Here is a 19,069-nt window from a genome sequence, read left to right as displayed (position 1 = left end):
TTGGGATTGAAATCCAACCTCTTCAACCCCATCCCTTCAAATTTTTCCAAATGTTATATATTTTTAAAAAATTGAATCGCAGAAGCCCTCACCCTTTTGACCAACGCCCAGAGTTTGTATTACTTAATACATTAGGCAACACGTTCAATTAAACCTTAGTCTGCCAGTCTGTTGCCCTGGATAGTACATGTGTTTACACAAGCAGGAAGTGAGTCAGTCCTTGGTGCTGGGCTGCAGAATCCAAATTCAGGGAATAGAAATAAAGTTGATGCTTAGCTATATGTATGTGCAACTCTGACTGCGTTTAAGACAGTAATGTTGTGAAATGGGAATGACAACATTGTGAACACAGTTCAGGAAAAGCTGAATGCAGATGGAAACTCCTGAACTTTTGTCCGCTTGCCTGTGTTTATTCTACTTCCTGCTCCTGCCCATAATTAAAGCTAAGTTGCACAATTCCATTGGCTGAACAGAGGGAATCTGACTTCACAATTTCAGCTAAAGGCCTGTGATTTCTGTTTGTTTAGCCATGAGATAGTTCCAGGATTTTGACCCAGTGACAGTGAAGGAACGGTGATATATTTCCAAATCAGGATAGTGTGTAGCTTGGGGGGGGGGGGGGGGGGGAACTTGCAGGTGGTGGTGTTCGCATGTATCTGCTGCTCTTGTCCATCTCAATGGTAGTGGTCGCAGGTTTGGAAGGTGCTGTCGAAGGATCCTTGGTGAGTTCCTGCAGTGCATCTTGTGGATGGTACACACTGCTGCCAGTGTGCATTGGTGTTGAAGGGAATGAATGTTTAAGGCGGTAGATGGGTCAAATGAGCTGCCTTGTCTTGGATGATGTTGAGCTTCTTAAGTGTTGCGAGTTGCCAATGTAGGCCTTGTGAGGTCAGGCCACACATCAACCATAGCACTATCACTGTTAATCACTTTTGGAATGTCTAATTGAGAGGACACTGACGATTCAGGGCACTTCACGTGTCCCACTGGGATTCTCTTCATAGCCGTGGCTGGGTGTCCACTTGCGGATAATTAACAGCTCATTCCAGTTGCCATGGGTGCTCACATACGACAACAACTTATATGGCTATAGCACCTTTAGCATTATAGCTTCAAGGGAGCGTTAAAAACAGAATCTGACACCGAGCCTCATAAGGACGTATTAGATCCAGGAGAAAGTTTTAAGGGGCATCTTAATGGTGGATAGTAGAGAGATAGAGAGAGTTAGAGAGGAAATCCCAGAGCTTGTAGCCTAGCCACCAATGGCGATGCAATCAAAATATATGATATGTAAATATATATATTTGTGACCAATCCTGAGGAATGTGTGGATTTGGAAAATTTCAGAACAGTTTTTTGACTGCAGGATGTAGTGTTTACATTTTCTTTCAAAGATCTTTTTCAGTTCCAGGTCTGTTTTGTATGTGTGGAAATCTATTCGGAAAAAGTGTCCTGATTTGTAAAGAGCACCATCACTGATTGATGGCGGGTTGGGATGATGCTGCACATGTCATTATTGTCATATTACCATCATAAACAAGCAATGATGATGCTGTAATATATTGAAATAATGTCATTGGATTGGATATCGTGACTAAATGGAAAAGTGTTTGTCTGTGCTGTCACTGTTCCTTTATGGTTAGTTGCTATTGGAGGTCTTTCTGAATCATTTAGAATTAGAACTTCACACTGATACGGAGGGAACAAATATCCCTTTGAACAGAATGTCTTCACTCTAAGCTTTAGAATTCCCTCCCTAAACTTTTCCACATCTCTCTGCTTCTTTACATATTCTGCTTAAAAGCTACCTCCTTCACCACACGTTTGGTTACTTGTCATAATGTCTCGTTATGTGGGTCAGTCTTACATTATTGGTCAGTCCTTTGATGTCAAATTGCACTCGTATCCCAGTGATGTTATCAGGTCTTGTCACGTATATCTGTGAAAACCTTTGCAGGATCTGTTACTGAATCCCAGCACTAATCCCTGGGTGTTCTCCCTGAACAGATCCATTCCAGCCTGCAAGTGACCCTGGAACTCTCGCTCCACAACAACAATCATTTGCATTTATATGGGACCTTTAACATGGTTAAGATTTTTCATGGCGTTTCAGAGGAACTGTATCACAAACTTTAATACCAGTGACCAAAAGCTTGGTCAAAGGGATAGGCTTTAAGCAGCCTTTAAAAAAAAAGGGATACGCAAGTTTTTGGAGGGAATTCTGGAGCTGATGGCTCAGTCACCGCTGCTGTGCTCAATAAAACTCCCTTCCCCCTGAACAGTGTCGCCTTTTTACAGACAAACATACAACTGGGAGCAGGAGTAGGCCACTCGGCCCTTTCAGCCTGCTCCCCCATTCAATCAGATCATGGCTGATCTGATTGTAACCTCAACCCTGATGTGGAGATGCCGGTGTTGGACTGGGGTGGGCACAGTAAGAAGTCTCACAACACCAGGTTAAAGTCCAACAGGTTTATTTGATAGCACAAACCACTAGCTTTCGGAGTGGACAGCGCTCCGAAAGCTTGTGCTACCAAATAAACCTGTTGGACTTTAACCTGGTGTTGTGAGACTTCTTACTGTGCTAACCTCAACCCCACATTCCTGCTGACCCCTGATAACCTTTCACAGCCCCCACCCATGTTCATCCAGAATCGATCTCGCTGTGCCATAAAAATATTCAAAGGTTCTGCTTCCACTGCCTTTTGAGGAATAGAATTCCAAAGACTCACGACCTTCTGAGAGAAAGAATTTCTCCTCATCTCCATCTTAAATAAGCGACCTCCTATTTTTAATCAATTATCTTAGCTCTAGATTCTCTCACAGGAGGAGACATGCTCTCCACTTCCACGCTGTCAATACCACGCAGGATTTTGAAGGTTTTGATCAATGTGCCTCTTATTCTTCCAAACTCTAGTGAGTACAAGCCTAACCTCTCCAACCTTCCCTTAGAGACAACCCACCCATTCCTGGTATTAGTCCAGTAAACCTTCTCTGAACTGTTTCTAATGCATTTAAATCTTTTCTTAAATAAGGAGACTGATACTGTACACAATATTCCAGATATGCTCTCGCCAACACCTGGTACAACGGAAGCAAAACCTCCCTACTCTTGTAATCAATTCCCCTCACAATAAACAATAACATTCTATTAGCTTTCCTAATTACTTGCTACACATGTACATTAATATTTTGTGATTCATGCACGGGGACACCCAGATCCCTCTGCACCTCAGAACTCTGAAATTTTGCACCATTTAGACAGTAAGTTTCTATTTAATTCTTCCAATTTCACATTTTCCCACACTATACCCCATTTGCCAGGCCTTTGTTCACTCACTTAACCTTTGTAGCCTCCCTACGCCCACTTCGCAATTTACTTTCCTACCTATCTTTGTGTTGTCAGCAAATTTCGCAACCACACCTTCAGTCCCTTCATCCAAGTCACTTATGTGCCTTCCTCAAATTTCTCTGAGTGGATTTTCTCCTTCTCCTCTAAACAAAGCACCTTTCTACCCACTTCCCTCAGAATCTCTGCCTCTCTTTAAAGGTGAGAGGTCACACGACACCAGGCTAGAACCCAACAGGTATATCTGAAATCACAAGCTTTTGGAGCTGCTCCTTCATCAGGTGAAGTGAAGAGAGGCGCGCAGGCACCTCTCTTTCAAGAAAATTTATTCTCTCTCTCTCCACCCACTTCAGAGGAACTAATCCCACCCCCGCTGCTTCAGATGGGACCTTTCCTTGTCCCTCCTCACTAACTCTAAGTGTGTCTACCTGTTAACCTGACCTCAGACAAATAACATCAGGAGTTCACTCATGAAAGACAGACCCGTGTGCATGAACAGGTCAGAGTCATTGTTAGTTATGTCAATGAAGAACCATGTTATGTTGTTACCTGCGTTAGAGCCACAGCTACTTGCTAGTTACTGAGAATTGTAACCTGGATTAGAAATGGTTGGCTCTGAATTTGTTTATTTACACGGGGGCTAGTTTATTGACTGCCCTCTTGTAGTGAGCATTCTAACTCCGGAGAGGAAGAGTGGTGAAAATTGGGAAAGGGTGTACTCGGTTGTCTGTGATTGGAGAGCTTCATGGTGAGAATTTTGAGCCAAGTTTGTATGTTAGTTGTGGAATTTTTGAAGTGTTTTGAGAGGAATACTGTGAGGTGGGTGAGGATTGGCTGTATTCTCAAACGTTGTTTTATGGAATGTGATTGAGAAGAAGATTGAAACTGGGGATAATTGGTGGATAACAGGAGAATGTGACCAATCAGAACCAGTGAAAATGATTGGAAACCTCTCTGCTCATCTGCCAGGGTCCCAAGCATCTTTCCAGGTGAAACAACAGTTGTACTCTTTCCAACTGAGCAACCTCACTCTGTGCTCACAATGAGGTCTCCTCTCTATTGGAAATTGGAAAATGCAGAAAGGCTTTGCTGAAAATCTCCATTCAGTCTGTCCCTGAGCTTCTGGCCACTTGAATTCTCTGTCCCATTCTTACCCTGACTTCCCTGTCCTCGCCCTGCGGCATTGCTCTTTCATAGGTTACAACATCAATTTCTAATCCAGGTTACAATTCCCAGTACCTAGCAAGTAGCTGTGGCTCTAATGCAGGGTACAACATAACATGGTTCTTCATTGACATAACTAACAATGACTCTGACCTGTTCATGCACATGAATCCGTCTTTCTTTCTTTGTGTTGGGCTTCATTGGGACAGCATCACCCGGCACTATACGGACTTCAATATTGAGTTTAACAACTTTAAACCCCAAGCACTATTCCATTTTCTTTTGGATGGCAGGTGTTGGTATTGGATGATGACTGTACAAGCAGAATTGGAGTGGAGAGGGTGTGGGCTGCTGCTTGGGTGGGGATACAGTCATAGGAATGGTAGCATTACCGGAGGAGTCTAACTGTCTTTCTTCTCACACAGTCTCCAGCCACAAAAGGCCTCCCTTTGCCAGGTTTCCTGTCCTTTGTTGTAACCATTTTCACCTCTAGTTTCTTGACTCACATTCTCACCTAGCTTTATCCAGCATTGTCAGCTTTTTGGCTATTTCTACCCTCCCCCAATACAGAATCGAACCCGGGTCCCCGGTGCTGTGAAGCAGCAGTGCTAATCACTGTGCCACCGTGCCACCCCTCTTCCAGCTAAGCTTACAAAAGGCTGCATATTTTAATTTGAATTAAAATAAAGCCCCCATTAAAGTAAGGAAATGCTTTCATAGAATCATAGAATCCCTATAGTGCAGGAGGAGATCATTCGGCCCATCAAGCCTGCACTGACAACAATCCCATCCCTATCCCTGTAACCTACGTATTCACCCTGCTAATCCCCCTGACGCTAAGGGGCAATTTAGCATGGCCTAATCAACCTAACTCTAATCCTTTACTTAAAAGGAAAAGGTTTTATATTTTGATTGTGCTTATTTGACATTTTTAGGTTGAAGAGGATGTACTTTAATTAATTGCACAACTGTGCGAGTTTATTGAGTAGAATTTAATCTGATGTGTTTTTCAATCAATTCAGTGCTTTGTGTTACTGGGGAAGTAAATAAGCTGCTTAATGTACATGTTGAAAACAAGGACCGCCACTTTTGACAAGTGCACTGTTTACTGTACCCAGTCTGAGATTTTTGCTGAACTGCAGGAAAGCGATTAAAGAATGTGACCAGAGTCCGTAAAGCTAATGTTTAATGGTAACAAGTGAGTAATTGTTCTGTAAATGAGGCAGAATAAAGATGCAGACGCACTCTGGCCAATAAAGTAGAAATGTGGGCATTCGATTCCAAGTTGGGGGTCTTTGTTCAGGATTGCTCAGCTGACTGGAGGCTTCTCCTCGAAGGATAATCATGTTAATCGATGAAAACAGAAAATGGGAGACATTTTAGTCAAATATAAAGTTATCGATTGCTTATAAGGAAAAAAGCATTTGTACTGGAACACACAGAAAACCAAACCAGAAAAAGAAAAATATTGAGTGGAGGGAAGGGGAAAAAAAGTCTTCACAAACCAAACATCTGCATTCAATGAAATCGCAGAAATTTGCCTCCAGGAAAAATCTTACCCGGAAGCTTTGCCTGTTCCCAACTTTCCCCATGTGTCCTTTTCATTCCAGCTCTGTGTTAACATTGGTACACAAAGTACAGAATGTGATCTTATCTTTTCCTTTTTTTTCCAGAAAATTACTGGGAAGTTAATAATTGCAGTAAGCGCTGCAGTGCTTGGCTCAGTACAGTTTGGATACAACACAGGTGTCATCAATGCCCCACAGAAGGTAAGATGCTCAGAACTGCTTCAAGTCAAAAAAATCATTCAATTGTTTTATAATAGGATTGTGCACATTGTGGGAAAGATTGATTCACTTGGCATGTATTATGGTAATAAATTTCAAGCACATTATATTAATTGGATTTAGAATCATAGAATCCTTATAGCACAAAAGGAGGCCATTCAGCCCATCAAGTCTGCATTGAATCTCTGCCAGAATATCTTACCCAGACCCTACCCCCTGCCTTACCCCAGTAAACCCACACATTTGCCAAGGCTAATCCATCTATCCTACACAACTTGAGACAGACACTAAAGGGCAATTTAACATGACAATTCCAACTAACCCGCACAACTTTGGACTGTGGGAGGAAACTGGAGCACCCGGAGGAAACCCACGCAGACACGGGGAGAGCATGCAAACTCCACGCAGTCACCCCAGGCCAGAATTGAACCCAGGTCCCTGGCTCTGTGAGGCAGCAGTGCTAACTACTGTGCCACTGTGTCACCCCATGTTGGAGAATGCAGTTTCCATTTATCCTTATAAAATGGTTTTGTCCTGTAACCAGTGTTGTATTAAATCTACCTGGACTGAATTGCTACATTGTGTATTTCTTCCCCACACAAATTCTGCAAGATTCCAGTTCACAGCCCTCAGTAACCATTCTTAAAGTGTGAACCCTGACTGCCTTCAATTGACATCATCCTGCCCCTTCCTCAACATTTTTGCTCAGGGGTCAGTGAATAGCTATCGAGAACAGGAACATTGTCCATTTACTTCTAAATGTGTTGTCTACGATAAGGCTTTTCACTGCAGCGGAGATGAGCTAATTCAGTGGAGGCGAGTGAATAAACCAGGTAGCTCAGTGACAGTGTCGTTCCAGTGACAAAGCTGTGGCTTAGCCATCGTAACCAAAGGCCTGGAAGGTGCTGAATAGAAAGTACATTCTTCAATGTGGAATTTCTCACCTAGAAGCTTCTGAGAAAGTCCTCATGAAAGCAGTCGTAACATTTTTGGAAATATGCTCAGAGTAATCTGTCTAATTGTTCCTGTTGAAACCTATCTTCACATTGGAAATACAATATTTAGGAATGGAATAATTATTGGCCATGTATACATTCAGCTGGTTTGTAAATGTAATATTTGTTCCTTAATATATTGACAATTATAAATAGATATGGTTTATTATCACCTTCCCTGAATAATTCCTGCTTAGATTTTTTTAAACCAGTAGAACAGTAGACTGGTAATTGGATCAATCATGCCTCATGGTGCACAGGGACTCAGAACGGAATATCAATCAATGGGACATGATGTCATTAGCTGGGTATAGAGAGAAGCTTCTAGATCTTATCGATGTCTGGTTTTGAAATAGTATTTTTCAGCCTTTTTTATATGTCGCCAACCCTTATGCTAATACTTTGACAAGCACTCTCATATTAAATATATTGCAGGGTTTTCACTAAAGTTGATGCCATATTTTATCCGACACAGCTGCTGTTTGACTACACTTCCATTCTCTGAATATTATTATTAGAATGTTGACTCGGAAAAGGTAAAATAGGTAGAATCAAGCCTTGCACCAAAGCCGAGGACCGGAATTCTTCAATGTCAGACATCCCGTCGCTGCTGCCAGCGAGAACGGAGAAGTTGGCGTTTAGCCAAATCTTCAGTCACTGCAGCGGGGACTGGAGAATCCCAGCCGCGGGCGGGGTGGGAGAATTCTGGCTCTCGTCTTCAAATTCTGACTATAAGGCAGGAAAAATAATAGCTGTCAGAAGTCAATGATTAGTCATGAAAGGCAAAATAAAAATGTGTGTTGATGTAACAAATTCCTTTGCTACATCTAACGTGGCAGTATCTTAGATTAGGGATGATCAGGAGGTTATTTTGGCCTGAATGTCATTGTGTGCTCTTGCTATAGGCGGTCATATCCTAGGCTAGAAACTATAGATTATAATTGCCCACTGATGTTTTACTGATGCAGACAGTCAAACTTGCAACAATAGATAAGTATATATATTACTGTATATGTAAGTATATATTACTGTATATCTTACTGTATATAAGTGTATATATTACTGACGCAGATAGTCAAACTTGCAGCAATAGATCAGTGTATACGTTAGCACTGAGAAACACCATGTCAAGGTGTGCACTGGATTATGGAGCATTGGCATCCGTTCCTGCAGTTGGCACATGGATCTCCACTATCCGACCATCACCACATAAATAACCTTTCCCAAAGAAAGTAAAAGAATGCTTTCAACTGTTGAACAGCACTCTGACGTCACTGATGCAGATTTATTTTCCATCATTACATCAGTCTTGTCCATCAGTCACTATGAGCACATTGACTGGACCTACCCAAACCTGATTTACGCTAAAAGCCACTCTGTAAATAAGAGAGCCTTTTGTTTCACATACAGTGTCTGGACAGGACTCAAATAACTGCCCCATACGTTAAAGCACAGTCATCCCAGTTAAACATTGCAACTTCGACTTTTAAGGAAATCTTAGGGCGGCACGGTAGCACAGTGGTTAGCACTGCTGCTTCACAGCTCCAGGGTCCCGGGTTCGATTCCCGGCTCGGGTCACTGTCTGTGTGGAGTTTGCACATTCTCCTCGTGTCTGCGTGGGTTTCCTCCGGGTGCTCCGGTTTCCTCCCACAGTCCAAAGATGTGCGGGTTAGGTTGATTGGCCAGGTTAAAAATTGCCCCTTAGAGTCCTGGGATGTGTAGGTTAGAGGGAATAGTGGGTAAATATGTGGGGTGGGATTGTGGTCGGTGCAGACTTGATGGGCCGAATGGCCTCCTTCTGCACTGTAGGGTTTCTATGATGATTCTATGATTGTAAAAGTAACTCGTTAGGAAACAGTTGTGGGAATGATTGATGGGGATATCAGTTGTTATTTTCCAACTTCCCAATGAGTATCCCATGCACCATTTTCAAATAGTCATTAATCTGTTTAATATAAATGAAAGGATGAAGACCTGCCCAAACCGTGCCCTGAGGAAAATTAAATAACCACGACAGTTAGCGAAAGATAGTTCCATCCGTTTGTTACTGCTGATTTACAGAAATCTCTACTCTCTGGCTGATTGAGAGTACGAACAAGTTCAGTGCGTAAACAATGTTTTGTTGTATTTAACTTAATAAAAAAACCCAAAACATTTATTTTTCAACGTACTGGGAATGAATTTTCTTCACTTTTTTGTTTTTTCTTTTCTTGAAATGTGGGCGTCGCTGGTTGGGCCAGCATTTGCTGCCCATCCCTAATTGGTCCTTGAACTCAGTGACTTGCTTGGCCATTTCCGAGGCCAGTTAATAGTCCCATTCCTGTGGCTCTGGAGTTGCATGTAGGCCAGGCTGGGTAAAGACGGCAGATTTCCTTCCCTCGTGAACCAGATGAGTTTTTTCAACAATTGATGACAATTTCATGGTCACCGTTACTGAGACTAGCTTTCAATTCCAGATTTATTAATTTAATTTAAATTCCACCAGTTACCATGGTCGGATTTGAACCCAGGTCCCCAGAGCATTAGCCTGGGCCTCTGAATTACTTGTCCATTACCTCCACATCACCATCTCCCCAGTGTGATTTAGATTTTATAATTCACTGGTATATAAAAGCAACTGTGAGGGTTGGTGCCCAGGTAGTGCTGGGGGGAGGGAGGGGGGGGCAGTGCTAAGGGTCAGTGCTGAGTGGGGGGTGTGGGGGGGGGCGGGGGGGGGGGGGGGAGGGGGGAGGAGGTGTGCAGGGATGGGTTCCAGGGTGAAATCCATTGCGTTGAGAATTCAGCCCTTTGTCTTTGACTGAAGGAATTTTCTAACGAATGACAACAGTTCAGTTTGTAGAAGTCTCACAACACCAGGTTAAAGTCCAACAGGCTTATTTGGTTTCCCGAGCTTTTGGAGCACTGCTCCTTCATCAGGTTAACCTGGTGTTGTGAGACTTCTTCCTGTGCCCACCCCTGTCCAACGCCGGCATCTCCACCTCACAGTTTGTAGAAGGTTAGCTGGAAATTTGAGAGGAAGATAATAAAGCTCAGGTTTAACAATAATGAATTAGGGATTATCAGTTAAGATTCAAGGTCCCGTATTTCCTGTCATGACATCAAACATGAGTTGGTTGTTGCTGTTAAATGGGTGAGAGGTGGCTAATGTGTCACAATGATGTCAGTAAGTTTAAAAAATGTAGTTAGAAGAGTTAATGACAATAACTGCTATCTAACTGCTGATAGCAACGTGATATTGAGTTAGAGTCTGACATAGGAACATTAGCAGCCTGTTCCACTTGAAAGTAGTTTCATGCCAAGATGGGAACAAGTGTAGAATCAGGAAGATATCCTTTTGCTGTGACCTTTTAGTAAATGCAAATTCTGTCAACACTAGTAGATAAAGCATGTGACTATCATGGTAAATGCACGCATTGCTCTGAGCAAATGGGACGTTCATGCCCTCTAGTGGGTGGTGTGTTCAGACAGGCTGGTCCATTTCCTTATCCGACGCCATGTTACTTCAATACTTTTTCACTAACGCCTCACTCCGACTTTACTTTTCTCCCAACCTAAAGAAAGAACTGTAACATTACTCAATCATCACTATTATCAACATTTGGATTTTACTATTTATTTAGTGTTGGCAATGCTGATATAGCAGCTTATCTCTGAGTTATTCTTAACAAACGGGTAGAAAATGAGGCTGTATCTATTCGTACCATGACCTGTTAATGGGACGATGGTACAGCTAGTAGCAGATTTCCACTTTATTCCAAATATGACATTTGGTACAAACACCTGGAATTTTTAGGACAGAAGTCCTTGTCTAAAAGGTTTTGGTGACTACGGTTCATCTCTTACATTCTTCAATGTTGCTGATTTCTCTTTCAGGTTATTGAAAGCTTTATTAATGATACCTGGTTACAACGCTACAATGAACCCATCACGCCATCAGGTCTCACTACAGTTTGGTCTCTGGCTGTTGCTATTTTCTCAGTGGGTGGTATGTTTGGATCATTTTCAGTTGGGTTATTCGTCAACCGATTTGGAAGGTAATATATATTTCTAGTCCATACTACATGTTCATTTCTTTACTAATACACTGTAATATCACAGTGTTTGATATGTGACTTAGCAAATGTCACAGTCTGACATTCTGGGGCAAATATTTGTTATTAGCAAATAATGTTTTACATTCTTATAGTCAGCCGACCGATTGTCACTCACTAGTTCTACAATCTCTGATATGCCAGCTTATCTCAGAATAACTCTTAACAAACCAGGTAGAAAATGAGGCGGCATCTATTTCTGCCATGACCTCTGTTACTAGGACAAATGTACAGCTGGTAGCAGAGCGATACTATATGCCAACGATGAGTTGGCAATATTTAGAACAAATACTGCTGACATCTTCAGGACTGAAATCCCCATCAAAGACCAGTTGATTGTTCAATATTTATTGATGATTTCACATTCCGCTAACTTCCAATACCAATGTCAAATATTTGCCGACTGCCCTTCAATGCCCATTCACTCTCCTTTTCAATAACTTCAATCTCCACCGTAAAGATTGGCAGAAACAAAAGAATAGTTCACATGAGTGTGTTGTGTTCTTCCCTATGGCTCTGCATCGATTCTACAACTGGTTTGCTTCCTAAATTGGAGATTAAGTCAATTGCAATGTAACAGTCACAAACTGTCCTGAACATCTTCATAGAATCATAGAATCCCCACAGTGCAGAAGGAGGCCATTTGGCCCACCGAGTCTGCACAGACAACAATCCCACCTAGGCCCTATCCCCGCAACCCCACATATTTACCCTGCTAATCTTATAGAGCTAAAGGACATACCTGCCCATAAGCCATTTCTAATCAGCAGTTTCTACATTGAGAAGAATATTAAATAGAAAGTTGATGGTATAAGCAGGCTGAGTTGGACACTATCAAGTAGGAGTTGCCTCTTGTATTGGGTTCTGTCTACTCTCCATAGATCACCATATGGTGCCTAGTACCACACATGAAGTAGCTAAGCACTGAACCAACATTCAGTGTTGGTCTGAAGCAAGTTAGACAGTGGCATTAGATTTAATCAATGTCCAGGCAATGAATACATCTGGTCATCAACACAACAGATCTGGTCTGAACTCTAGTGGCAGGATTCTCAGAATGGGTGGGGTGGCCAGCTGGCCAAGAATGTTTTGCAGTTTTAGACCTAATCCCAACATTCCTTCAATGGGAATGTTGACATTACTGAAGCATGTTTGTGCTGAACACTCATTTATATTTCCAAGGTCATTTGACAAATGTTATTAGGAAATGAAAGGAATCCAGAGCAATTAGTCCAAAATAAGGATGTTAATCATCTCATTCAAAATTCAGGACCATTTTTGGTTTGACTGGTAAAGTTATTTGGGTGATTACAGCTCAACCCCAGACATTGGTTCATCCTCTGGCTTATTTATTCCAACCTCAGTATCAGAGAGCGTTGCATGATCTGAGTAACTCAGCAAAATATCAGGCAGGAACTGATCAAAGTCATCCCTGCTATTGGAGCGTAGTCACACCAAAGCAGATGTTTCAAGCACTTGCTGTTTCACTATCGATTCTTTGCACCCCCTTGATTTGTAGCACTCTCAGAGAATTGGATTTCTTTGCGATTCAATATGGGGCAATAGCTCTCAACATTTGAGTCTTTCCCGGCATCATGTCTTGCAGTAAATCTGAGGAAGTGTTTATCTGGTCATGGTTAAATTCAGGGACCACAGAGAGTGACTGGCAACAATTAACAATGATTTCAACTCTCCCCTCCCCTCAATTTCATAGCTAGAATCCCTCCTCCTAATAACCCTTTTAGTAGTTGCTAGTTTCAGATTATTTCACCCCGTTTTATCAGTGTCTTTATAAAAGGTACTGGAGATCTGAAATAAAACAGAAAATGCTGGAAAAAACAGTAAGTCTGGCAGCGGAGAGGGAAACAGAGTTAATGTTTCAGGTTGACGAAGTTTCATCAGAACTGGAAATAGATAGAGATGTAACAGATCTTAGTCAAGTACAGAGATAGAGAAAGAATGGGGGGGAAAGGAAGACCTGAGATCCTCAATGATATTGATCTAGTTCACTATTCAGAATATCTTTACTAATTACACTATCCATTTATGATTAAGATAGAATTTTGTTTGGAACTCAGGAACTTCAGCCTATGATAATTATTACGTAGCACATTTTCCTGATGCTGAGATTTTCTTCCCAGTGTGAAATCCTTTGTTGAGGACTTGGGTTTAAATTTAATTGTACCAAAACAGAAGCTTTGGCCTCTGCCTTCTGTCCCATATCCAACATTAAGATTGCAATCCTGTTTCCAGTGACATGTAGCTCATCATCAGCTATGAGAACTGTTCCTGTCTAATTTTGCCACGTTAGTATACTTCCTTACCTGCCAGTGCGTTCATATTAGAATGAAATATGAAAATAAAATCAAAAACATAAAATAATTGTAACGAGTACTAGTCTAGAATTCTCCAGTCTCGCCCGCCCTGCAGCGAGAATGGAGAATTTGGTGCTTAGCCAAATCTCCATTTGCTGCAATGAGATCAGAGAATCCCAGTTGCGGGCAAAGCCCATCGTGTCTGCGTTGGCCATCGCACGCTATCGATTCTGATCCCGTTTTCCAGCACTTGGTCCATGCGATGGCATTTCAAGTGTTCATCAAGTTTTCGGTGTGAATTTGTCATTTATAAATTATTAAGTTACTCAGGTTTGGACATAGATATCTACCAGGCAATTTAACTTAGGATGTTGAAGATGGGACAAACTGATCCGTGAAATCAGTGCGGAATGCATTTTCCAGTGAATTAACATTTATAATACTGAGATACATTGAATTTCATTGGATAAATTAGTTTCTCACATTTTAAAATGAAACAATTCGAAGACTTATGATTGAATTCTGCTCCACTTAAAAAAATGTATCTGTTCTTTAAACCAGGCGGAATTCTATGCTGATGATCAACATCCTGGCGTTTATTGCAGCCATTCTCATGGGCTTTTCCAAACTGGCCAGCTCCTTTGAAATGCTTATTTTGGGACGGTTCATTATCGGCATCTACTGTGGTTTGACCACAGGCTTTGTTCCGATGTACATTGGTGAGATATCTCCCACAGCTTTAAGAGGAGCTCTGGGTACCCTCCATCAGCTGGGCATTGTGGTCGGAATTCTCGTTGCACAGGTGAGCAATACATAGTCAGGCCGCACCTCTTCACATTAATGTGCTGTGGGTGGGATTTTCCTGCTCCACCCCACAGCGGTGGATGAGGCGGCCAGCCATTGGCCGATGGCGGGATCTTCCGGTCCCACCGCTGTCATAAAGTCATAGAGGTTTACAGCATGGAAACAGGCCCTTTGGCCCAACTTGGCCATGCCGCCCTTGTCAACGTGGGTTTCCCATGGTGGGGGTTCTCTGTCAATGGGACTGGAAGATTCCGTTGATGGGAACAGCTGGAAGATTCTGGTCGATACAATCAATGCCATGGCCGGAATTCTCCAGTTTTTGGGTGCCCTGCTGCTGCTGCCAGCGGGATCGGAGAATCTGGTGCTCAGCTAAACCTCCATTCACTGCAGCAGGACTGGAGAATCCCAGTCGCGGTTGAGGCCAGTGAAATCCTGTGTCTCCTCACACTTTATATTATTGTTATAGTCTTGGGAAACTCATTTCTAACTATGGATGAGAATAATGATTTTATATTGAACGATTGTAGATTAATTGCAGTATTGCTCCTAGCATGAGTGTATACAACACCAGAACAACCTTATTCTAACCAATCACGATCAAGCACAGTTTAGTTGCTTGGTTTTTATTTTGCTGAAAGCACCGATCGGTTGCTCTGAGATTTATGCAAGGGGCACCGACTGTGCTAAGGAAAGCAATGCATTTACATCAATGGCAACCTTTTCGTACAATCATGGAATCCCTACAGTGCATAAGGAGGCTATTCAGCCCATCGAGTCTGCACTGACTCTCCAACAGAGCATTTTACAAAGGCCCTATCCACGTAACCCCATGTATTTACGCTGCTAATTCCCTTTCAGAGCAGCAGTTAATGCATTCACACAGATTGCAAGTCTTTTGTGTAATCCTCCCTGTTATTGTCAACCCTTCTAAATTCCCAAATTCTAAGGCCATTTGATGTGACCTATTCAGCGAAGATGAACAGCTTTTGCTACTTGTTTTTCAGATGCAACTGATTAAAATAATCTTTCCTTGTATTTGCAGGTTTTTGGGTTGGACTCTATCATGGGAAATGATTCTCTCTGGCCGTTGTTGCTTGGGTTTCTGTTCCTCCCCGCACTGTTGCAGTGTATCACTTTACCGTTCTGTCCAAAAAGCCCTCGCTTCCTCCTAATCAACAAGAATGAGGAAAGCAAGGCAAAAAGTGGTAAGATTTTAGTTGTTAGAAACACTGCTCTGTTTTGTCTCTGAACAGCTGAGGGATTGTTATTTGAAGCTGTTGTAAGAATAATACAAGGAGTGTAACTATTTAGCAAACCTAACAGTGCAAGGAAAGTTTCATGGACTTTTGTTTGCTTCTTGGTCACTGGGTAGTTGATCACAAAACACAGGTGACACGTTACGCACTGTGTTCGGGGAATGAGGCTGATTGGTAGCTGTAGGAATGGTTGATGATGTCAGGGGTGCCTCATGTGTCCAGAGAGGGCTGAGTGGTACCTCACTAAATCAGACCAAAAAATGGAATCGAAGGAGAGAATTTCATGGTAGGAACTTGATTTGTCATTAGGTTAAAGTCAGATTATCTGTCCATTATCACCTTGCTGCTTGTGGGATCTTGCTGTGCACAAATTGGCTGCCTCGTTTCCGACAAGAGTGGGTGCATTTCAAAAGTACTTCATTGGCTGTAAAGTGGCCATGAAAGGGGTTCTGGAAAAGCAAATCTTTATTTCTGTTTTTCTTACAAAAATGTCCTCAGTTCTCTCTGTGTTGTCATGCAGAATTGCTGACAGCTTTAGCGTGTTTAATTTGCAGCATAGAAACCATGGAATCCCGACTGTGCAGAAGGAGGCCATTCGGCCCATTGGGTCTCCACCGACTCTCAGAAAGAGCATTCACCCAGGCACCCCTCCTGCCCCCTCACCCCTCCATCCCCCCTCCTCCCCACCAAGCTCTTACTGTCTCCCAGTTACAGCAGAGATGTGTCCCTGTGTGGATGTCAGCTGAATGTAAGGTTAGCCTGACTTCACATGTGACTCAGGTGACACTCACCTTTACTCTGAGACTGATAAACGGCCATGGGGAAGTTACGGGTGTCCTCGGAGCTCTGGAGAGAGTTCCCACGTTGGCATTCCTGGGAAATTGCATGCTAAGAAGTTTAACAACACCAGGTTAAAGTCCAACAGGTTTATTTGGTAGCAAAAGCCACACAAGCTTTCGAGGCTCTGAGCCCCTTCTTCAGGTGAGTGGGAATTCTGTTCACAAACAGAACTTATAAAGACCCAGACTCAATTTACATGAATAATGGTTGGAATGCGAATACTTACAACTAATCCAGTCTTTAAGAAACAAAACAATGGGAGTGGAGAGAGCATCAAGACAGGCTAAAAAGATGTGTATTGTCTCCAGACAAGACAGCCAGTGAAACTCTGCAGGTCCACGCAACTGTGGGAGTTACAAATAGTGTGACATAAACCCAATATCCCGGTTGAGGCCGTCCTTGTGTGTGCGGAACTTGGCTATCAGTTTCTGCTCAGCGACTCTGCGCTGTCGTGTGTCGCGAAGGCCGCCTTGGAGAACGCTTACCCGAATATCAGAGGCCGAATGCCCGTGACCGCTGAAGTGCTCCCCAACAGGAAGAGAACAGTCTTGCCTGGTGATTGTCGAGCGGTGTTCATTCATCCGTTGTCGCAGCGTCTGCATAGTTTCCCCAATGTACCATGCCTCGGGACATCCTTTCTTGCAGCGTATCAGGTAGACAACGTTGGCCGAGTTGCAAGAGTATGTACCGTGTACCTGGTGGATGGTGTTCTCACGTGAGATGATGGCATCTGTGTCGATGATCCGGCACGTCTTGCAGAGGTTGCTGTGGCAGGGTTGTGTGGTGTCTTGGTCACTGTTCTCCTGAAGGCTGGGTAGTTTGCTGCGGACAATGGTCTGTTTGAGGTTGTGCGGTTGTTTGAAGGCAAGAAGTGGGGGTGTGGGGATGGCCTTGGCGAGATGTTCGTCTTCATCAATGACATGTTGAAGGCTCCGGAGGAGATGCCGTAGCTTCTCCGCTCCGGGGAAGTACTGGACAACGAAGGGTACTCTGTCCACTGTGTCCCGTGTTTGTCTTCTGAGGAGGTCGGTGCGGTTTTTCGCTGTGGCGCGTTGGAACTGTTGATCAATGAGTCTAGCGCCATATCCTGTTCTTATGAGGGCATCTTTCATAGGGCCTCTGATATTCGGGTAAGCGTTCTCCAAGGCGGCCTTCGCGACACACGACAGCGCAGAGTCGCTGAGCAGAAACTGATAGCCAAGTTCCGCACACACAAGGACGGCCTCAACCGGGATATTGGGTTTATGTCACACTATTTGTAACTCCCACAGTTGCGTGGACCTGCAGAGTTTCACTGGCTGTCTTGTCTGGAGACAATACACATCTTTTTAGCCTGTCTTGATGCTCTCTCCACTCCCATTGTTTTGTTTCTTAAAGACTGGATTAGTTGTAAGTATTCGCATTCCAACCATTATTCATGTAAATTGAGTCTGGGTCTTTATAAGTTCTGTTTGTGAACAGAATTCCCACTCACCTGAAGAAGGGGCTCAGAGCCTCGAAAGCTTGTGTGGCTTTTGCTACCAAATAAACCTGTTGGACTTTAACCTGGTGTTGTTAAACTTCTTACTGTGTTTACCCCAGTCCAACGCCGGCATCTCCACATCAAAATTGCATGCTACCAGCATTGGGAATTTCCATCCATTTCTGTTAAAGCCCCCCCATCTGCCCCTGCAACCCCCCCCCCCCCCAGCTCTCCCCCCCCCCCCCCCCGAATATTGTGTTTTCCACAATTTTTATGGGTTGGGAGTTAGTATTTCTTAAATTAACACTGACAAATTTGTTTAGTTCTGAAGAAGCTGCGTGGAACGACAGATGTCAGCAGTGACTTGCAGGAGATGAAGGAAGAGAGCAGGCAGATGATGCGAGAGAAGAAAGTCACAATTCCTGAGCTTTTCCGATCACCAATGTACCGTCAGCCCATCATCATCGCAATCGTGCTGCAATTGTCCCAGCAACTGTCTGGCATCAATGCTGTAAGTACAGGCAAATGATTCGCTGTCAATGGGTAAGGGCCATTAGGTCCTGGAAGTTTGCCCTTTTCTGGGACCTTAATCCCAGTCGCAACCTTCTCATCATTCCCTCAATTCATTCTCTCTTCAGAAATTCATCTCATTGAATGGGATTTTTGCAGCTGAGAATTTCCCGGCCATTTTCTCTGGATCTCAGTTATACTACAAACCTTGTCACTGAGTTCCCTTTCTAATTTTAATTTCTACATTTATAATTTGCAACCTTGCCCATTGGACCCTTTCCTTTAGTAATCCATTTGGCCCAATCACGTAGATAAAGGCAAAATACTGCGGATGCTGGAATCTGAAAATAACAACAGAAATTGCTGGAAAATCTCAGCGGGTCTGACAGCATCTGTGGAGAGAGAATAGAGCCAACGTTTCCAGTCTGGATGAACCTTCCAACTCACCCTCCAAGAAGGGTCATCCAGAGCTCCGATGAAGGGTCACTCAGACTCG

The 19,069-nt window shown here is 43.1% G+C and overlaps 1 protein-coding gene across 2 annotated transcripts in view; it reads left to right on the top strand.

Annotated features, from left to right (window-relative positions):
- The window catches only part of LOC144509803 (solute carrier family 2, facilitated glucose transporter member 1), a 52,109-nt gene that overhangs the window by 24,558 nt on the left and 8,482 nt on the right, over positions 1-19,069 (top strand). For both annotated transcript variants that reach the window (XM_078238621.1, XM_078238622.1), the window contains 5 exons: positions 6,187-6,282; positions 11,169-11,329; positions 14,263-14,503; positions 15,548-15,710; positions 18,387-18,574. In XM_078238621.1, coding sequence (XP_078094747.1) covers positions 6,187-6,282; positions 11,169-11,329; positions 14,263-14,503; positions 15,548-15,710; positions 18,387-18,574 — 849 coding nt within the window. The remainder of the gene's footprint in view (positions 1-6,186; positions 6,283-11,168; positions 11,330-14,262; positions 14,504-15,547; positions 15,711-18,386; positions 18,575-19,069) is intronic.

The sequence above is a fragment of the Mustelus asterias genome, chromosome 22 (assembly GCF_964213995.1).
Source record: "Mustelus asterias chromosome 22, sMusAst1.hap1.1, whole genome shotgun sequence".
Lineage (NCBI taxonomy): Eukaryota > Metazoa > Chordata > Chondrichthyes > Carcharhiniformes > Triakidae > Mustelus > Mustelus asterias.
Note: the sequence above shows the minus strand (reverse complement) of the source record. Positions and strands in the feature narration are given on the sequence as shown.